Below are 19,795 nucleotides of genomic sequence, written 5' to 3'. Positions count from 1 at the left end.
GCAGACTGGCTTTCGGGCCAGTCTACCCACCCAATACATGCATACATACCTTGAGCCTTACATTAAAAATGTATAAATAAACTATAATTATTTTATAATTTTATATAAATACTTATATAAGGGTTCAGCTACTTTTAGATCGTTTACTGCTTGATTCATTAGCACATTGTTGCTTTCCTCTGGGCTGAAATAAATAGTTGGATAAACAATTTTCAGTTTCAAGTTTCGCATGCTAAAGAAGTCTTAAGGGGGCGGTTCAAAATACCTTGGTTACATGGGGACTTCGCTTCTCACTTTTGCCCCCACTAGTTTTGAGGTATAGGAGTGAGATAAAATTTCCAACTCACTTCCGATATTTTGTTAAAATATCCAAGAAAATTTTAAAATTCACATGATGCATCAAAATTCCTTGGATGACACGAAATAATTATTATAAAACATTACATGTTTTGGGACTTGGTTCACTTTCACGAGAGAACACTTTAATAAAATGAATTTATTCTTGTTTAATTAGTTAGGTGCACTCTTTATGGAGGGCAACAAGTCAGTCTGGAAGATTATACGGTTTTATAAGGTATACAGTACTAAGCAATATGCGTTGCAAACGATGTCCTCAGCATATATGCTGTATTTGCTACCAATTGGCAAAATTTAACAACTTTCACAATGACTTGTTGCCTTGTCCAGACTCTTATCGATTTTATAAATTATGAAATCTACGATCAGTTGAGTATTCATCGCAGGATTCCTGCCCGAAGTTGAAAAAAATGGGTTGGGTCGGTCGTTGCTCTGTTGGAACGATTAAAGGGCAAGCCTAATTAATTAATGCTGCTCAGTTTCCAATATATGTATGCAATCATGAGTTACGTATTACATGTATTATTAGTACGGAGGACAAGTCACTTTTGGGATGAAAAAGGGATTTGCCCTCCAGCGTAGCAAAACTCCTAGAGAAGCGCCTCTTTGCTTCTCTTCTTCACTCTTTGTCTGTCTGTTCATAAGTCCATGGTCTAAATAAAACCTTAAGTTGTTTCCTTTTCACACCACACCACAAAAGCATTTTGTATACATTATTATTGGCATGACTAGCATCGATTAAAATAATCCCTGCTTCATTTTGGTGACTCTTGATGTGTCACCAAAATGTCTCACAGTTCTTCGGGTGTCTTAGTTTTCGTGTTCTTGTGTGTGTTTGGTGGTTTTATTCTTTTTGCGTTTCATTGTTGCTCCCCCCATGCCTTGGAGGGGACGCCTTCCTAATTAAGCTACTGGGGAGAGCACCTTTCAGTTACGCCAGTGTCGACCATTTTTCGTGTGTCCATTTTTTTGCGGATTCTTTCCTTCCGCAGTTATTTACTCGTATTTGGCTTTTGACAGACGGGCAGAGATTCAATCTTTCTTCTTTTTCGGCGGTTTGTGACAGAAGTGGCAGAGTGACAACGTCCTATACACGTTACGGCATTGATATGCATAATGAAAAAATTTATTTATTTATTCATTAAGTTGTGTTCGCAGAGTTGAAAGAATGCCTTTTTACAAATTATTTCTGAAAAAAGCTAAACGACGGGAGCTTAAAAAAAATCCCTATCTGAAAATCAAATTAAATCGTAGTAGAAAAAAATAAAAGTTGTCATGGCAAAACTTTGTAGAGCTCATTTCATTATTCTAAAGGCTAGTGGCTATATTAAAAGCATTGGGCAAATGGCAGGTATTGGTGCAGATATCTGCACCAAAACCAGCCAATTGAAATCAAATCAGGTTTTTGCGAGATATATTTCGCGAAAACCTGATTTTGCACAGCAGGTTCTATAGAAAAGTTTTAGTTTCATTAAATTACCTGTCCATTAAGGCTATTTGAAATGATATCGAGATGGGAAGTTGTTAAGGTTCCCTTATGAGCTACGAATTAACGGTTCTTCCGCAGGATTTCGGATGTGGCTTCAATCCACGTCGTGCGAAGATAGAAAACGATGGTAAAATATTAAACGTCCTCTGTCAGTATAATGATGAACCAGCTCACGACTGTCCTCATCTATTCAAAGATCAAAATATGAGCGAACTAAATGTACAGGTACAAAGCAAGTAGTTTATGTTTTAACAAATTTAGGCATATCTTGGTGAACCAAACAATATAGAAGCTTTCGATTATAATATTTGAGATCTAAGCTGTCAGGGCGAGCACATGTGACAGAGTAAGGACTCAATGGCATTTGTTGATTCCAGGCGAGGTTGGAATTTTTCACTATCATAGTTACTGAAGTTCCCGTGACACCAGATGTCACTGTTGTGAAGTCTGGTATTCAAGAGGACTGGACAAATCTAAACAGGGACAAGTTTCTAGTTATTAACACGTTCTGCCATACCTAAGATTTTATCCTATTTTTGGTTGAAGTTTGCACACATTTCCTAAATTTTATCACCTGACAGTGAAAAAGTTGAAGTATTTTGAAACAACCTTATTAAGTATTAACTCATAAATAACAAAAATACCGTGCATATACACATATTATTTATGTATGTAACTAACAAAATGTCGGCTTTGATTCCAAGCACTTGGGACACATGTTCATTTGATAAGCTACTTACTGCCATGAATTAGTCTATACATAGTGTGAATCTGTACTAACTGCGTCTTCTTCAACTTAAATTCGTATGTGTCTAATCAACAGAGATGGGCAAGATCAAAGTTTTCGGGGATCAAGATCAAAGATCAAGATCAATCTGTTGAATACAAAAGATAAAAGATCAAGATCAAATATCAGATCAAGATCAAGATCATAAGATCAAATATATGTACATATGCATATGTACAATGAATTACGTTAAGATTGCAAACCCTGCCAAGTTGCAAATATTTCTTTATATAAACACAAGTACTTGTAACTTAATCATTTTTAAACCCTACAAATATGAGACAACCAATTAGCTATTAAAATCTGGCAGCATCAAAATTTTTAGGATTACATATGTACATATACATGCGTAGTTACATATGTACATAGACTTAATATTTATGTAGTACTTATGTATGTAACAAAACGTTTGCTGTCATGCTTTAACTTGTGTTTATATTTAATTCACTTCTTGGTAACTTGCTACAATATTGGCGTAAATTGAATACGAAGTGATAATATTTGCATTTGGGTGAGTATATCTTTGTAATAACTGGTTTCACTGATTAGGAAAATCTCTTTTTTACGCTTTCCAGAATGGAATTAGAGTACTAAAAAGTATGCAGTACTTTAGTACTGCATAAAAGCGAAACTTTACAAAAATTGTCATTTTAAAACGCGACTTTTTATATTTGTGATTTTGATCTTGAACTGAAAGATCAAGATCAAGGTAAAAGGTCGGACAGTGCAAGATCAAGATCAAGATCAGAAACCATAGTCGAAGATCAAACATCAAGATATTATCTTGATCTGGTATCTAAGATAATGATCTTGCCCATCTCTGCTAATCAAATACTTTTCCAGGAATTCATCTATTAAAAATTTGTCACAAAAGATTTAACATCCTCCGCCCTGGGGTGAAATGTCATCAGCAGATTAATCGTCCAATCCAGAATTGCAACAAAGTACGTTGTCAGCACAGACTCATCCAGTTTATAAAAGTAGAACCCTCCGACTCCTGCGTACACTCGAATGGTCCGCATCGACTTTACTTTCTTCCTCAGCCATGGATTCTCCTTACGCCCACCTGGCACGGAACAGGTCCAGATGTCCAGAATGGCTCCCGAGACTACGTGAATGCTAATTGCTAATGGTAGCAGGGAGATTATGATTACGAGCACTAATGACGCGAAGATGGGGAATGCAGTGTAGTAAAGTAGCGGCATTCCAAAGTCGAGAAATCGTATTGCGGCAAAGTTAAGCCCGGCGCACAGAAAGAGACCGCTCGACATGAGGAAGAAAATCTGCGTCGCCATTTGTTTTTCTGGTTCCGCTGCCAACATTGCTAAATGGATGTAGTGAAATATCCACTTTTGGGTCACGGTTCGGTTGCTCTCCCTGGAAACAAGGATACTATGGTTAATTATTGATCATGACTGTATTTAATGAACTGGTGTAAAAAGCTGATGGAACATTAACCATAATCTTCCGCTGCTTCAAATTTAATGAAAATTCTTTTAATTTTTCTGAAATTCTGTGGCGATATCAAATGCATCGATTGGTTAAAATTACTAATAAGTAGATAAATATTTGCGTGAAATTTATGTGCCATAACTTTATTAGTAAGCATGGCACACATGCATGGGTTACGGTTCCAGGGCAATTCGTAGCACACGATTCAAAGTCACATAGCTCGACAGCATACAATTCATAGCGCGTACATATCGCAGTCGTTATAACTGGTGGTAGTTTCCATACGTATGCATACGTAGCAGCATCTTTTTGTAGCTCGTACAATACATACATATTTGTATCGCTACGTAGCAACTGACCGAACAGAGAATTTGTCAGAGTTGAGAGTCAGAGGTTATGCACCCGCTTTGTCGTTTGTCAGTCTGTCTATCGGCAGGATAACCTTTGTCAAACTCATTTTATCGACTTGAAATTTTGCACTAATATAAAAAATGTTAAATGTAAACCCAAGTTCGAAGATAATATTTGGATGGGTGGGGGTCATACATATTTGCTATGTGGGTCAAGGGTTTGGTGCTGAATATCACACATTAAGTTGAGTTGATTTGTAGCATGCTACGAATTACATGTTTGCTATGAATTGCACCTGCTACGAATTTAATGCTATGAACCGTGTGACACCTCATAAATAGCTTAAGGCTCTTGAACTCTAACTGTATTAACGCACCTGATCCTTTTGGCATGCTGCACAATTGTCTGTATATTTTCATACACCAGTTGACCAGACATTCCGTAGAAAAACATAATAAAGGGATAGATCCTTTGTGCTTCCATGAAAAATACGAACATGAGGCCAAGTCTCACCGAGGTGTGGAGCAACAGAGCAAGTGGATTTGAGCCATACTCAATTCCAAAGTATAGCCACATATCGTGCAGCGGAAATCGGAATACGTCAGCTTTGTATAGAAACATGGCAGACGGGATTGCGACCAAAGATACGATTGGCAACCCAGTCAGTGCTAGCCAGAAGCCGACTCCTAAAATAAATAAAATCGTCTTCTAAGAGAGCTCACATAAATTTTGGTGCATCTAAAATTTCGTGACACTTCATTTACATACTTTGAGCAATCCGTATGAGTTTATATTATATTTTACCGTTAAATTGGTACCGAGGACAATTGTTGCGTTAGGGGACGTCCATAAATTACGTAATGGAAGAGAGGGGGGAGGAATGGTCTAAAGCTCCAATGGTATCGTGTCTATGTCACACGTGTTAAAAGGGGGAGGAGGGTCTAGAAAATCGTGATTTTTGCGTTATGTAATTTATGGACGGCCCTTTGTAAGAAATGATCTAATTCGAGAGTACAAAGGTAATTCTGAAAAAGAACCGGGTAATCCAGAACCACGTAAAATTAATCCTGAACGCATAGTATTCGTCATTAGGTTTAATCCGTAATTCCGATTATGTATTAATATTCGTTAAAGGGTTTGAACTTTGCTCTCATTCGTTTTAACATTTATAATATGATGAATAGTTATTTTGGACAAATTATACAAACACAATTACAAATTGTTACCCTAATTTTTGAAAACCTTACCTCCCAAGTCCAGGCTTCCATTAGTCAAGTAGATACTTGGAATTTTGGCTTTTATGAAAGCTTGGCCCACAAGCTGCAAGAATTCTGTGAAGATATTCTTCTTTCCAAAAACATTCTTTTGTCCTACACGAAAAATATATTTTCTTACATATAATGTTACCTTCTTACAAGCTAGGCCGGGGTTTTGTAGCGAATTATACACTCTTAAAAATCCGGTAATAAAATTTTAATATCGTGTGCTACCGCTGGCGTGGTAATATTAGCTATTACTATCAGTGTTACCCGAGTGTCTCAATTCCTCCACCACCGCGGTAAAACACTATTTAGTCTCGTGTCAGCATTGCCTAGTAAAGATATGGTTGCTACCATGTGGTAACAGTGCGGCTGTAAGCACGGTAAAGTCATATATGTATACCGCGTGTTAATATAATTTCTTAGAGTGTATACAAAAATCAAGCCAAAAATTAGTAATCACATAGCACTTATGTTTCCGTTGAATGGCCCCGTTGTAAACAAGTTTTGATTCGCTTTTCCTCCACGGGGCGGAAACAATAGAAGGAGAGTGAACTTTGACCCCAATACATTTGTTCAAAAGTGTCATTCAAAGGAAAGATAACTGCCACGTGATTTCTAATTTTTGGCTTAATCTTTTAATATAACTATTATCATACAACTCGCTAGAAAATCCCGCTGTATGTTGAGAAAAGGTGGTATTGTTAATTAATTTTCATGACGCAATACGAAACACCAGAGAGTAACCTTGACTGGCTTTGAATAATATTACCTACAGCGCTAAAAAATTATGGAACACCCTGCCACGGTTTTGGATTTCATTTTCTTTTCCAAACCAATTTGTTAATTTATATCGCGATTTTATAATTGATCCAACGACAAAGGCATGATACACTCTTATGTATGAATTTTAAACATTTAATTAGTTATTACTCGACCCAATTAGTTAGATTAGTTTAGATGATTGTAAAAATATATTGCTAAATACTTATGACGTGGTGTGTAAAGTTTCCACCGTAAACCAATTTGTAATTTTGATCCCAGTTGACACGTGAATAAAGGATTAACAAACAAACAAACCTGTTATTCTGTAGATTTCCATCATTTCATGAAATTCCAGAATACCATTTACTACATGAACTGATTCTTGTCCATGTACCAGCACCACGAGAGCAATCCCCGCGCCTAACACGCCAGCCGGAATTAGAAGAGCATATTGCACACTATGCGCGATACTGAGCTCCTCTCGGGGGGCGTGGTACTGCCAATACACTACGTATGCGGAGCATGCGCTTGTAACTCCATAGAAAAGAACGAAAACGATGAAATACCAGGGAAGATATTTCAAATGGGGCGACCCATCGTACGTCATCCTATTCGTTTTGGCATTCCAGCCTATTGGAGTCTTCCAGAGGAAGCTGTTGCACCAGAAACTTTGCTTTATCGAGTAGAAAATTAATTTTGTTGGAATTTTCTGGCTGGTCTTATGAAGGATTGAGGAAACAATAGGAATGACGTATTTATGTATATATTTAGCCTAGGTTTTTTCCTCTAATTATGAATATTGTTTGATCAAATTTGCAATGTCTAATTTGTTGATGAATCCTCGCTACAACTGTTTTGCTGGGTTTGGCTTGCCTTGATAAGTAGTCCGCATAAAACTTTATTAGATTTGTTTTTCATATATATTAGTTTTTCATATATATAAATCTTGTTATGCCAAGAAAGTTAGGTAGATACATACTCAATTATTGACTCATCAGGTTCCAGAAAATTACAGATACATAAGCTATAATTATGAATATTTCTCAACAAATATGATATAATTTAAAATATCTTATTGGATGAATAAATTTTCTTTGAGCTTGATAATCTTTGATACATAAGTAGCTCACATCGGTTACATAAAGTGCTTGTGGTAAGTTCTGGGTAGGTTTGCTGGTCTGTCCTCTCAATCCGACTTGCGCCGTCTTACGATAGTGTGATGTTGGTCACCGGGATACTCTCTTCTTCTCCCTCAGTAGGGGAGGCCGTGTACTCTCAACTAACGGATCTCGATGTCCTTTGTATATGTTATAGTGTGTCATGAATGAACCCCCGTGGTTTAATGTAATGACCACATTTGCGTCCCCCACACCCACTCAAAGGTGTCCAAAAAACGCTTTCACTCCAGCTTTCACTCACTCAAATCCACGCCAAAAATCCAATTTTACTAGGAGTAATAAATTCCTTTGCAAAATGCAAAATGCAAAATTTTTGACGTTGCAAGTTTTTTTTTAATCCCGTGTATATTTAGTGGTGTCTCCGAACTCCAATTGAGCCAAGTCAACTTAATTCGAATTTCCGAGTTCGAGACCACCTTTAACTCGATTCATAATTTTCCAGACTAGTTCGAATCGAGTCAGACGGATTGACTAGAATCGAGCCACTCGATTCGTCGAATTGGAGGTGGACTGCCGAATCAAATTGAGTTGACCTCGAATTTTTTTGTATTTCAACTTGTACCATTTTTGAGTATTGCTCTGATCAAGCTGCTTCATTTTGTCCAGAATCTTCGCACATAATGCGTTAATACATAACTAATAAAACTATTGTTTTAATTCGGCAAGGTTGGTTGATTTGAAATATGCAAAATCTGAAACTTCGAGCTTTAGTTATTAAAATCCTGCAACGGTTTGATGCCGTGTCCACATTTACACCCGCCACACCCACCTAAAGGGGCAAAAAATACGATAAGAAACCCTGTTTTGGTTTATTCGAAATTTCGCCGAAAATCCCATTTTGATCGAATTTTCACAATTTAAGCCTTTTTTATGATCCAACTATCTAGGAGTATACTGGTGAATATGTTTTTGTCCCTTTTAAGTGGGCGTAGCGGACGCAAATGGGTCCATGGCATAAAACCGTTTCAGGTTTTTATTATACCCATGGGGTACTACAAGATATCAAGATATCCAGAGGGCATCCAATCCTGAGAGCGGCATGTTCTGAAGGGTACTTCCTTAGCAGTTCGGCTCCTTCCCATAACACCTTTTATATTTGCATTTGTCAAAAAATTTTTGGAAACAGGATTCAAAAATCTCATTTTTAGATATGTTTTGAAATTGCATCCAGCATTTTGGGAGATGATAATATTTGATTTACACCATAAAAGCCAACAGCCTTTGCACATTCATGAATGATCACAAATTATTGATAATCGTAAAATCGTATAATTTTATGAGAGTAGACTTACTACTGGAAAGGTCAATTATATCTAGTGTAAACCAAGGCGCCTACCGGCGCCCCCCTGGGATCTGCCGCCCCAGGCAACTGCCCGGGTTGCCCGCCCCAAAATCGGGGCCTGAGTAAGTCACAATTCCTGTAATTATCTTGAACATGTTTAATTACATGAACATGAAATTACATGTTTAGTAACTACACACTTTCATTGGTACATATGTATGTACTTTACATACACATCTAAAGCTTACAGTTATGACAAGCCTCACACTTAATTCCAAAACGAAATTTCCTACATGAATTGGATCCAGTGAAATAAATTTGCTATCCTGCAAAAAAGTCATTGGGTGTTTCAAGTTTTCAAAATTTTTAAATTTTGCAAACTTATCTGTGCATGTAGATACCTTGCTGAAATTTCGCATTGAGTTTGACACACTTGAAATGTTCCCAACAAGAGAATCGTTTCTCCCCAACAAATCTTCAAACTTCCTAAATTTCACCAATTTACAAAACAATTTAGTCCTATTTTCCAGCACGCTGGCATTATTCGCCATCCAGTAAAAATAACTCGTAAAGACGACCACTTGCACCGAAAATATTGCACTCAAGACATAATTCTTTATCCAAATCGTCATAATGAAGTAGTACGAACAAAATAATAAATATCCTACGGCATAACTTACAAAGGTGTTTAACTGTATGGCAAAAATTGTGCTAAATTCGGACACATTTGGATCTAATTTAAAATATAAATCCATAATTTGTTCGATATTTGTATCACTTTTTTCCTCTATAACTTCAACCAGTCGGGTCGCAAAAAATGCGAAATTCTCCACAAAATATATTGCACCATGAAGTCCTCAACTCATGAAGAAAAAATGTGCCAAGAAACCGACGTCTTGCAAAAGACCCAGAATATTTATATTCACAGAGGAATCTTCCCCTGCCTTAACCGCATAATTTGTGGAGCTTACATGCGCCACAAACAGGACGACCATTAAAATAGAGGTCACGATTAAATGGATGACAAATTTGGTTTCTAAATTTTTACTATGCTTTTCAAAATTATACTTTTTTGACACGTGCAAATTTTCCAGGATGGCTGTCAAATAAATGAAATTTGTCCAAAACTCCGAGATTTTGTGTCTTATCGAAACCAAACGTATCCGCATAATGACCGGACACAAAGTAGTGCATGCATTCCACCCCAAGCTAATTAAGTAATACGTGTTTCGCCCCTTCCAGACAAATGTGTCGTCGTACTATCACTGGATTCTATCATAAGTCGGAACACAGTCGGAAGGATTGAACTCAGGAAAAGAATAATCAACCAAATTGTTGAAGGTGAATGACACCAAGATTTGGAGTAGATTTGGAGGGGTGAAAATTCTGGGGAAATTGATAATGGAAAGAAACCACAAAATTGCAAAATTCGGAAAGGAGATTTTGCAATATTTAAGAGATGTTGGGATTCAGATGGGAATGGTTTCACTCCCATTGAGGGCTTAAAAAAGTCCATTTTTGGATTTAATAAAGTAATGAAAATTCCTGAAATATTGAGTTCCACGAGGAGGTAGGTATCTTTATGATGTTTCCTGTAAATTCTGAGTATTTATTAAAGCACACATATTTACGAAGGTACTAATTAATTGCTTTTTTAAGACAAAGGAATTTTTTGGTGGAACTTACCACGGGAAATTGGTAAGTTCGTTTAGCTTAATGTCGTGGAGCAAATTTGACCTTAATTTTTGCAGTGGTAGACCAATTTACTAATTAGTTAGCTTATAGGCCAATGGCAAATATCATATTAACAAGGTGCACAACATGTGTGCATGCATAGGTGTGTACGTATGTAGTTATCGTATGTACATGCATAGTGCACTCACGCATAATAATTATTTATTTCAAATTTTTCATAAATTGAATAATTAAAATAATTTTCCTTATTTTGGATAATTAAGTATGCAATTAAGTCAGCGTTCATATTCAACGCCACATTATATTTATGCATGTATAATACATAATGTATTTGACGTGCGTATGTAGTATGTAAATACTGGTTGGGAGTGACAACTTGGCATTACTTGTTTTTAAAAACGATAGAATTTTTTTCATTTACCGTCACGTACATATATATGAAGTGACCTATGAATTAAGTAAGGAATAATTAATATATTTGTCATAAACTGAAAAGTTCTTCATGAAATGCATATGAATGTACACAAATTCATGCACGTGCATACATATGTACACTCCAAAAGTTGAGCAGACAAAGAAGGTTGAAGCGCAATTTCCTTTTCTGCCTGAAGTAACACCACCACCATGTGTTGGTGGTGGTAGCATCTCGTCCCTCACTTGTAGGAAACTAGAGGGGAGCCGGGCCGAGATTCTTACAATATGTTGAAACAAAATGTTTATGCAAAATATTTATAAAGTATTTTATGTTTACGCCAGTGACGTGTAATGCAAATGTTATTATGTCGCAGTGGGTTGATGTGTTCATTAAGGTCCGGGTTCCAGTTCTAAAAGCCCGAATAAAATTTGGTCCGGTTCAGGGTATGCCGACCTGGGTTCTATTGAGTTCCAAATTATTTAAACCCAATGGGAATAAAGGCAAAGTGGGCTTAATTTGAGTTTAATTTGATCTAATTCATATTTTTCATAGTCAACATTAAATTATAGTAAGAACCAATTCGTCGCGGAAAATTATTGTTATTATTATCACCTACATAACCTTATTATTATAAGTAAAAAATAATATAAGTTAAATAATTATAAGTTAAAAATTATTATTTTAACCTACATAATCTTTTATATGCTAAAACAGGAACTAGATACGGTTGCATGTAAATTTGCAATAACAACAAACTATTTTTCTTGGCATTCTTGATAAAACGAAATAAATTCCACTGAAACCCCAAAAAAACTTAATAAAACAAACGAAAACCATAAAACAAATTTAAACAAGTGACCCATAATTTTTTATATATCACTCTGGGCTATTCCGAATCTTGGTTCTGGTACGGGTAGAAATTATCGAGTTTGGGTTCAGGTTCCGTCTCAAGTTACAACCCGTGCGCAACTCTACCAAACATAAAATCTAACGGCCAACCACCGAAACACTTCCCTTTCTTTCCTCTCTGCTGTCAGTTGGATTCCCTCCTGAATTAAATATTAATAATTGGTTAATTCCTCCTAAAATAATTTGCGAGTGAAAATGGGTAAAACTAAGGACCCTGACGCACCAAAGCGCCCCCTCAGCGCTTTTTTTCTATTTTCGGGTGAAATGAGGCCTAAGATTCGCCAAGAAAATCCCGGCCTTAGTTTGGGCGAAATGGGGAAGGAGTTGGGGAGACGTTGGGCCTCAATTGACGCCGCCTCCAAGAAAAAGTACGAAAAGGCTGCCGCTGCTGCAAAGGAGGAGTACCAGAAGGTCAGATATTTAATTATTGTTTTTGAAATACTAAAAGATAAATTAATCATTGGTTGTTTAAATTTACTACAATTCTTTCCGTTTCTGTTGTTCCTAGAAAATGGCCAAGTACAAGGGAGAGCCGGCTGCGAAGGGGAAAAAGAAGAATTGAAGAACTGACGACTGCATAATTGATGGACAAATTGTTGTCTACCTCATTTAATTCCATTTTCTCATCTGTAGAACTAAATATCAAGATAATGTTTGTTGTGGTTTCTTAATTTTTTGTGTCTAATTTTTTTATATGCAATTTTGAATTGGTATGGATTAAATGAGTTTGAATTTTGTAGTCCGCTCTGGTTAATTCTTATTGGGCCGTCCATTCTCGAACTATAGTCACGAGCGAATACATATACTGCAATATTTTTTATCTGATTTTAAATTTTGTTCAATATTTAAGTTTTTTGTAGCAATAATTTATTTTATCCTGTTTAATTTTTAGTAAATCCTAGGTGGAGACGATTGAAAAGTAATTTTAATAATAAGGACTATTGAAATCAAGAGAGGAATGTACAGACTCCAGAACAACGGGAACTTGCGAAAGCGTGAGATTGTATTTGGGTGGGGAGAGGATCTGGTTTGTATATAAGAAACGGAGGAAGGGGGTAATGATCTCTGAATTTGCAAAATTTTAGCATTGTAGGCTTACTAGGATGTGAAAGCCACCCAACTTTCATCATAAAGACGACAATGACGAAACTCCTTCCATATCGACATTACAGCTACCTCTATGTGTACAATGCTGAAATAAATATATGTGCATTTTGGAAATATATAAATTACCAACATCTCGATTTCTTAGAGAATCATGGTGGATTAAAGTTTTTAATTTTTAACAAACTGAGGTAAAATTAATAAAGTGTCCGCCACCCTAAAAAGGGCGACCGTATAAAATTTCTGACAGTGGAAGTTCTGACGACAATAATTTTGTTTGAATAAATATAATTTGTGGTTGTAACCACTGCAGTTGCAAGAATCACTTTTAGATAACAATTAAGTAAAATATCCATCAGTATCCGGTATGAGAAAAACTCAAAATTTGCCAAAAATTCGCACATTTTGGCTTAGATCTCGAAAACTGCAAAACCGATTTTAAGGTTTTGAAGCCGAGCTTGCACCAAATTTTTGAAATCTTTTGGTCCCGACTGCACCCCCTAAGTACGAGCACATGAATGGAAAATGAAATTTCATTGTACTTGAATGGTAGAGAACACTAATATTTCTCTCGCCTCCTTGTTTGCTCCACAGTTTAATAATTCGGCGCCCCAATTAGAGAGTACACAGGGGACTTTTTTTCCGAGATATATCTCATCAAATTTTTTTTTAATTTTCAGTTTTTCCAACTTTCGAGCTATTTTGCATACTTTGTGAGTCAATCTGTCCTTTTATTTTACAAAAATGACTTCCACATGATTTTCCACAGCGAGGCGGTTTTCTCGCAAACTTTCGATTTGCAGGGTACCAAATCCTGCTTTAGATAGATGTTGGGTCCATTTACGAGAAGCTTACCTAGCTTACTGACGGAGAAAGACCACCATAATAAGGGAGGAAGACCACCCGATGACGAATCAATCTGGCGGAAGTGGTTTCACGTTTTAGAATTTTCAAGAGATTTATTTCATAAAAAATGTACATGTGTGGAAAATAATTTGAGAAAAAGTATAGTCAAGAGATTTATAGCTGCCAATAGACAAAGTAGAATACTAATGTGTCTGTATCGTAAATATGTGTTTTGAGACCGTTCCAAACCGTTCCATCACCATAAAAGGTGATGGAACGGTTTGAGCTTTCAGTAGATTTTGACATATTTTAGTGATTTAGGTACCTGCTTATAAAATAGATAAAAAAAGTGAGAAACTGATTATGAATTGTTGACGATTTTATTCGTGACGAGTTAAGACAAAATCGTACCCTGTGCTTTCGTCCATCAAAAAGATGGGCATGGATGAAGACACAATTACACGGGAGCCTTGTCATGCTAAATTGTATTTTTATTCTTCACTTGTACACAAACAGGTTACAGGTTGCTCACTACTTGATCTCCAAAGTATTGTTCCCCTTTTTACGTACTAACTTTTATCTACTTAACATCTACTAAATTTTGTTATATAATTTTTAACTCTATTTTCAATACTAGTCCCACGATTTATTTGCAATTGGACATATTGGCGTTGTCATGACAAAATACAGTTTGTTCTTCATAGAAATATCCTAATTCGCACATTGCCAGGATGAGATTTCTTTATATTTTATATTTAATTTGATTCATGTTTTTCTATTCTTTTTTAATTTTTATGCATGTCTTCCTTCCATGGACTACCTTTTGCTATTTTATTATTATTTCATATTACATTGGTAATCGGCTGTGTACTTTTGGCTAATCAATTTGTAGATGTGTTTGCCCTCAAAGTTCCAAATTTTAGTTAAATTACCTCGTCATACAAAAATACGACTGGCATTGCCACTAATTATGTATCCCGCTGTTATGTAGTTAATCCACTTTTCTGCTATGTAATACTTAAGACACAAACCTTGTTCCTCATTTCTTGCCTAATTTTTAGAATTAAATTGAACCCTCTACCTAATTCGGACATTATCAAGCTTTGTTGCATTATCGCTACATTGTTATCTAAACCCGCAATTCACATAATTCAAAAATTTTTACCTTTCAAATTGCAAAACGACTATACAATTTATATGAACGTGTCAACCCATTGTTAATTAATTTTCTAAGAATTTTTCCTACTCACAAGGGAAGGTCCCCGACTGCTTATCGTGTCCAGGGTACCCACCATGTTTTTTAGAATCTACTAGGACCCTAGACGAATGATCCATTCATATTTCCGTGTTAATCGCATATTTGGCGCCATGGCGTGGCGCCAAACTTAAAAATCTGCGTTTTCGACCAATTTCAAACCTCCAGAACTTTTGCAGTTTCCGGAGGATTTGCAAAATTTTGGGCTTAAAATGACCACAAAGGTCAAAATTTTTAGAAATAAATAAAAAACGAAATATTTTTATTTTTTGATATTTTTTCGGCGAATCCCCAAGCGTAAGAAAATTCCAAAATTTTGACAAAAATTGAAACAATAAATTTTTTGAAAATTTTCATGGTATACGAAAGTTGAACTCTTTTTAATGATTTTTGGAAATTTTTTTGAAAATCCGCCCAGGATTTCAAAAGTTATGGCGGTTTCAAAAATAAAAACATACAAATTTGGCGAATTTGGCGCCACGCCATGGCGCCAAATATGCGATTAACACGGAAATATGAATGGATCCTTCGTCTAGGGTATTGGTAGATTCTAAAAAACATAGTGGGTACCCTGGACACGATAAGCAGTCGGGGACCTTCCCTTGTCAGTCACTACTGCTAATCCTTGAAATAAAATGTTGTGAGCAAGTTGATGGAGATGATAATGGGTGGATACACAGATAGAAATACATACGACCGAAGTGTGGAATACCTGTAGTGAGCTATGAAGATTTTTGTTGATGACTAGGATACAACGACTTTTTTTAAGTTAAGAGACTTTGGAAGCTTTCAGAAACTCGTCTGGATCTATGAGAGTGTGCCACTGAACTATTGGACGACGAGGAGTGTTGACCATCTCCATCCAGTGTTGGAGCCCTTGCAGAATTACAATTACTTTATAAGGAGCCTAATTTTGGGAAATATAATAATTATGCAAATTCGCGCATATGTACCTTTCCCTTCCTGCTTGGGTCCAACTGCCACCTTTCCGATAGGGTCACAAGTCCCGATGCGGTCGTAATCCAAGCACGTCAAGATCAAATGGGCGTTGGGAAGCTGTTCAGGTTTGAGTTCGAAGGTAAATCTGCATGTGAAAAGAAATCAAATCGGAAAAAAGTGCATTAATGACGAAGCATCAAGTCATAAACAAACTAATATCAGTCCCATCAGAGATCGGATTGTAACCATTGTAAGTCTAACACACCACTTTTCAACAATCTAAATCTAACCGTCACTTTGCCACGATTATGCCGAGAGCGAAAACCTAACGCAATATTTCTTCACCGCGATAGACAAAAATACAGGGAAAAATGACAACGATTAAAACTTACGATTCATTAAAATACGGATTTAGTGTGTTCTTTTTCACCGAAGTCTTCTTCTTGGTGAGCTTTTTCCCGTTCAGGAATAAATTAATTTTGACAAATGGATCCTGTTAGACAGGTTCGCATAAAAGTTCGGTGAACAATTAGGCCACGTCAGGCGGACTCACGGCAACTTCGCATCGCAACATAATTTGCAGAGATTTTGCAAAAATTGTACTGTATGTATTTGAGTTTATTAGAACTTTTTCGGGCGTAACGCCCATAAACTTACAAACATATAATCCTCTGCACGCTTTAACAATATAACGGGTTACATTGCTTCAAATTCCAAATAATTACGTAAAGGTCGAAACATTATAACACAACTGTGACTTTTCAATGTGACAATATTATATCATGTAGCTTCAAATTAGGTACTGGCAAAAATTTTACTGTAAAACCGTGGGTTTTTTTGTTAGCAAATTTACTATCCTACTTAAGTTTTTAAATATTTGGCAAAATACCCTTTCGAAACTTGTAACGATGCGAAATACAATGTTGTCGTGAGTCCCCCCAGTATCTACATATTGCTTACAGATAATCCACCAAAGTCCATCTTTCTCAAGTTTTTGCATTCCAAAATGCACACTGAAAATATTTAAATTGATACATTTATATGAATACCATAACGAAACGTTTAATTAATATTGGTACCCGTAAATTTTCCAGAAGTTGGGACGTATCGTAGTGAAAAGCACACGTCTCCAGGTGACTCCTAAATAAGTAAACAAGACAATGAAAATCAAACCTGGTAAAATTACTTCAACCTCGAATTTCAATTATTAATGCGAGATATTTAAAATTTGAATTACGTTAAATTTTTTCAAGCACTTCCAGTTACATATTACATCCAATTTTTTAAAGTAATTGAAATTACAAATTACGTCATTGCATTATAGGAGAAATTATTTCATCTTAAAGTTCCCTACTTGTTGACGATCAATAATTTTTTAAGTACGATTTCTCAGCTTACATGATTTTTATGTTTTCAACAAAATGACCCAGGAATGTAAAAAACCCCAATTATAATTAACAAATACATTCAATTATGTAAAGCAACTCAATTTCAAATTACAATTATTAATTGGTAATTGAATTGCAAATTACTTTAAACAATTAGTGGTAATTTGTCACGCCTGATTAGTAATTTCGGACAAAATCATAGAAATCTGGCGAGAAACAAGATCCCTCAGACTTTTTCACATTATCAAACAGTGGTTAAGTTAGGTAACCATTAGGTTAGTTAACCATTCATGTTAAGAAACGACAATATTTTTTTTATTACCTCCGTATCATCGGGTGGGTCCAAATCCTTCCATCCTTCCTGAATTGGCATTAATTTACAATTCCAAAACAAACAAGTTGCACACATAAAATAATGTTCCCTACCCAACAAACTGCCAAATCAATTTGACACATTGGCAAACGCATCTCTCCAATCTGATCATGTTTCCCAAATCTGGGAGAAAGTCAAAAACACAAAGTTTTAAATAGGTATTCCAGAAATTGAAAGTATCTTCCCTACCTGTCAAAATCAAAGCATTGAATCATCAACGTCTTTGCCATCATATCCCCAAAAGGAATGTTTTTGAAGACAAATGTCTCATTGAAAGTGGGATTCTGCAATAAAATTGGGGCAAAATAAACAATAACGGTTATTTTTACCTTTATCCCAAGGGGAGATCCATAAATTATGTCACGCAAAAACCCCATTTTTTAGGACCCACCCTCCCCTATTGTCACGCTATCGTCACACTAACCGTACACCCTCCCCCCCTCCTTGTCACGTCACGACAAAATCTCAATTTTCCCAAGAGTCAGAATGAGACATATGTTTCAACAAGAGCGAGTAATAGGGCGAGATATGGCAATGACCAGAATGAAAAACCCACAGAATTAGACTAATACATTCGATTTGGACTAAAATTTGTGCTTTAAATCGAAATTATCTTTTATCCCCAGAAAAGCAATTTGAAACATCGCCAATCCGTTTATGAGCCCCCCAAGTTCTCCCTCACCAAACTAAATAATACGCTGGTAGGTTTGCTCACCAGCGCCACGACTTTTCGTTTTGAGCAACTTAATACACAGACAGACAACTTGTGCGCTACTATCGCACCATTTGGGACACAACTATTTTGTCTCAAATCTTTCGGAAGACGTTGTTCTTGGAAAAACCGCATCGTTTAGAAATTTCCAACCTTTTCTAAAGTTTTTTTCGAAATTTCAAACAATTGAAAAGCCTATTTTGAAAATTTTATTGCATTTCTTAAGTTTTTACGCATTTTTGGAATTATGAAATTGGATTTAATTGGTACAAATTTTGAAAAAATTGCCATTGGAAACGTGATGTCACAAATCGGCCATCCCCTCCCCCCCCTATTTGTCACATTTTGCCACGGATGCTAGGGACCCCTCCCCCCCATATTCACCGTGACATAATTTATGGATCACCCCCAAGTTGTACAAAAAAAATAATTAATTTACCAAGGTTTTCGGATGCACTTTGGTTTTGAATTTCTTTTTCTTATCCCCAGCAAAAAACACTTTCACGTACGGGTCAGAAGTTCCTCCGGAGTCCATCGCGACCAGGTCGGCGGCTTGCATAATGCTCACGGTTAACTGGGGAACGTATGGAAAATTTTGAACAACAGAATTTTCCTGTTGAGATTTTGATACGCCATTTTTGCACTACTTACATTCGTTGTTTTGAAATCGTACTCCAACTTGTAGTTAAGTCTCCCCATTTTATTTGCTTTCGTCGTCATGTTGAATGTGTTGTAAGTTTTCTACTGCAGTTCAAATTATGGAAAACTAAGGCTTCTCTGGGTATTTAAAAATTGTTGCAAATAAAATAAGCCCCACTGCTCGGGTGGTAACTAGTTGGGTGGGATTGTGAACTTAAACGAAACGACGTGGATTTTGGTAACGTGCCAAAACCCTGGTGGTGTCCTAAGTTTCATAGATTTTCTAACAGCTGGGCCACTTTCACCTACTCTTTTGGATGGTGGAATGTGGATTTTCAAAATATGCCTTGCTCTGGTATCGATCCCTCATGACATTGAGCGGAGAAAATGGGTAACGGATGTGTAGGGGTGACTCATTCCCAGAAAGGCCCACTCGGACTTTCTCCGAGTGGAGAAACTGATGCCAGCAAGCACATCACAAAGTATGTCTCAACATCACACCAAGTAGAATAAAAAGGAGACAAACATAAATTCTTCATACAAATGTATTTTATATACGAATTTGTGATAATAATGAATTTCTCCTGAATAATCAATGAA

General features: G+C 36.3%; 2 protein-coding genes across 2 annotated transcripts; one reads left to right on the top strand and one right to left on the bottom strand.

Moving 5' to 3' along the window:
* Positions 1 to 12,027: 12,027 nt before the first annotated feature.
* Positions 12,028 to 13,160, top strand: LOC110855427 (high mobility group protein B2-like). Its single transcript, XM_022103840.2, has 2 exons — positions 12,028 to 12,350; positions 12,448 to 13,160. The coding sequence occupies exons 1-2, from the start codon at positions 12,135 to 12,137 to the stop codon at positions 12,499 to 12,501; spliced, it is 270 nt and encodes an 89-aa protein (XP_021959532.1). The 5' UTR covers positions 12,028 to 12,134; the 3' UTR covers positions 12,502 to 13,160.
* A 2,519-nt stretch (positions 13,161 to 15,679) lies between these two features.
* On the bottom strand, positions 15,680 to 19,574 carry LOC110855193 (synaptotagmin 1). The gene is made up of 10 exons (XM_022103609.2): positions 19,208 to 19,574; positions 18,996 to 19,130; positions 18,034 to 18,128; positions 17,898 to 17,967; positions 17,794 to 17,832; positions 17,163 to 17,223; positions 17,044 to 17,096; positions 16,476 to 16,576; positions 16,098 to 16,228; positions 15,680 to 16,020 (listed from the first exon to the last, which is right to left on the bottom strand). Exons 1-10 carry the CDS (start codon positions 19,274 to 19,276, stop codon positions 15,914 to 15,916), a joined length of 861 nt encoding a protein of 286 aa, XP_021959301.1. The 5' UTR covers positions 19,277 to 19,574; the 3' UTR covers positions 15,680 to 15,913.
* Positions 19,575 to 19,795: the final 221 nt, after the last annotated feature.

Source organism: Folsomia candida, unplaced genomic scaffold (assembly GCF_002217175.1).
Source record: "Folsomia candida strain VU population unplaced genomic scaffold, ASM221717v1 Fcan01_Sc012, whole genome shotgun sequence".
Classification (NCBI taxonomy): Eukaryota; Metazoa; Arthropoda; class Collembola; order Entomobryomorpha; family Isotomidae; genus Folsomia; species Folsomia candida.
This window is presented reverse-complemented; position numbering and strand designations above follow the sequence as displayed.

What these genes read in the sequence shown, in the direction of transcription:
- LOC110855193 (XM_022103609.2), bottom strand. Translation starts at nt 19,276, where the DNA reads ATGACGACGAAAGCAAATAAAATGGGGAGACTTAACTACAAGTTGGAG. An exon ending in AAGTGCATCCGAAAACCTTG is followed by an intron (nt 18,129 to 18,995) that starts GTAAATTAATTA and finishes ATTTTATTGCAG; the next exon opens with AATCCCACTTTCAATGAGAC. An exon ending in CAATGCTTTGATTTTGACAG is followed by an intron (nt 17,968 to 18,033) that starts GTAGGGAAGATA and finishes ACTTTCTCCCAG; the next exon opens with ATTTGGGAAACATGATCAGA.
- LOC110855427 (XM_022103840.2), top strand. Translation starts at nt 12,135, where the DNA reads ATGGGTAAAACTAAGGACCCTGACGCACCAAAGCGCCCCCTCAGCGCT. An exon ending in CAAAGGAGGAGTACCAGAAG is followed by an intron (nt 12,351 to 12,447) that starts GTCAGATATTTA and finishes TGTTGTTCCTAG; the next exon opens with AAAATGGCCAAGTACAAGGG.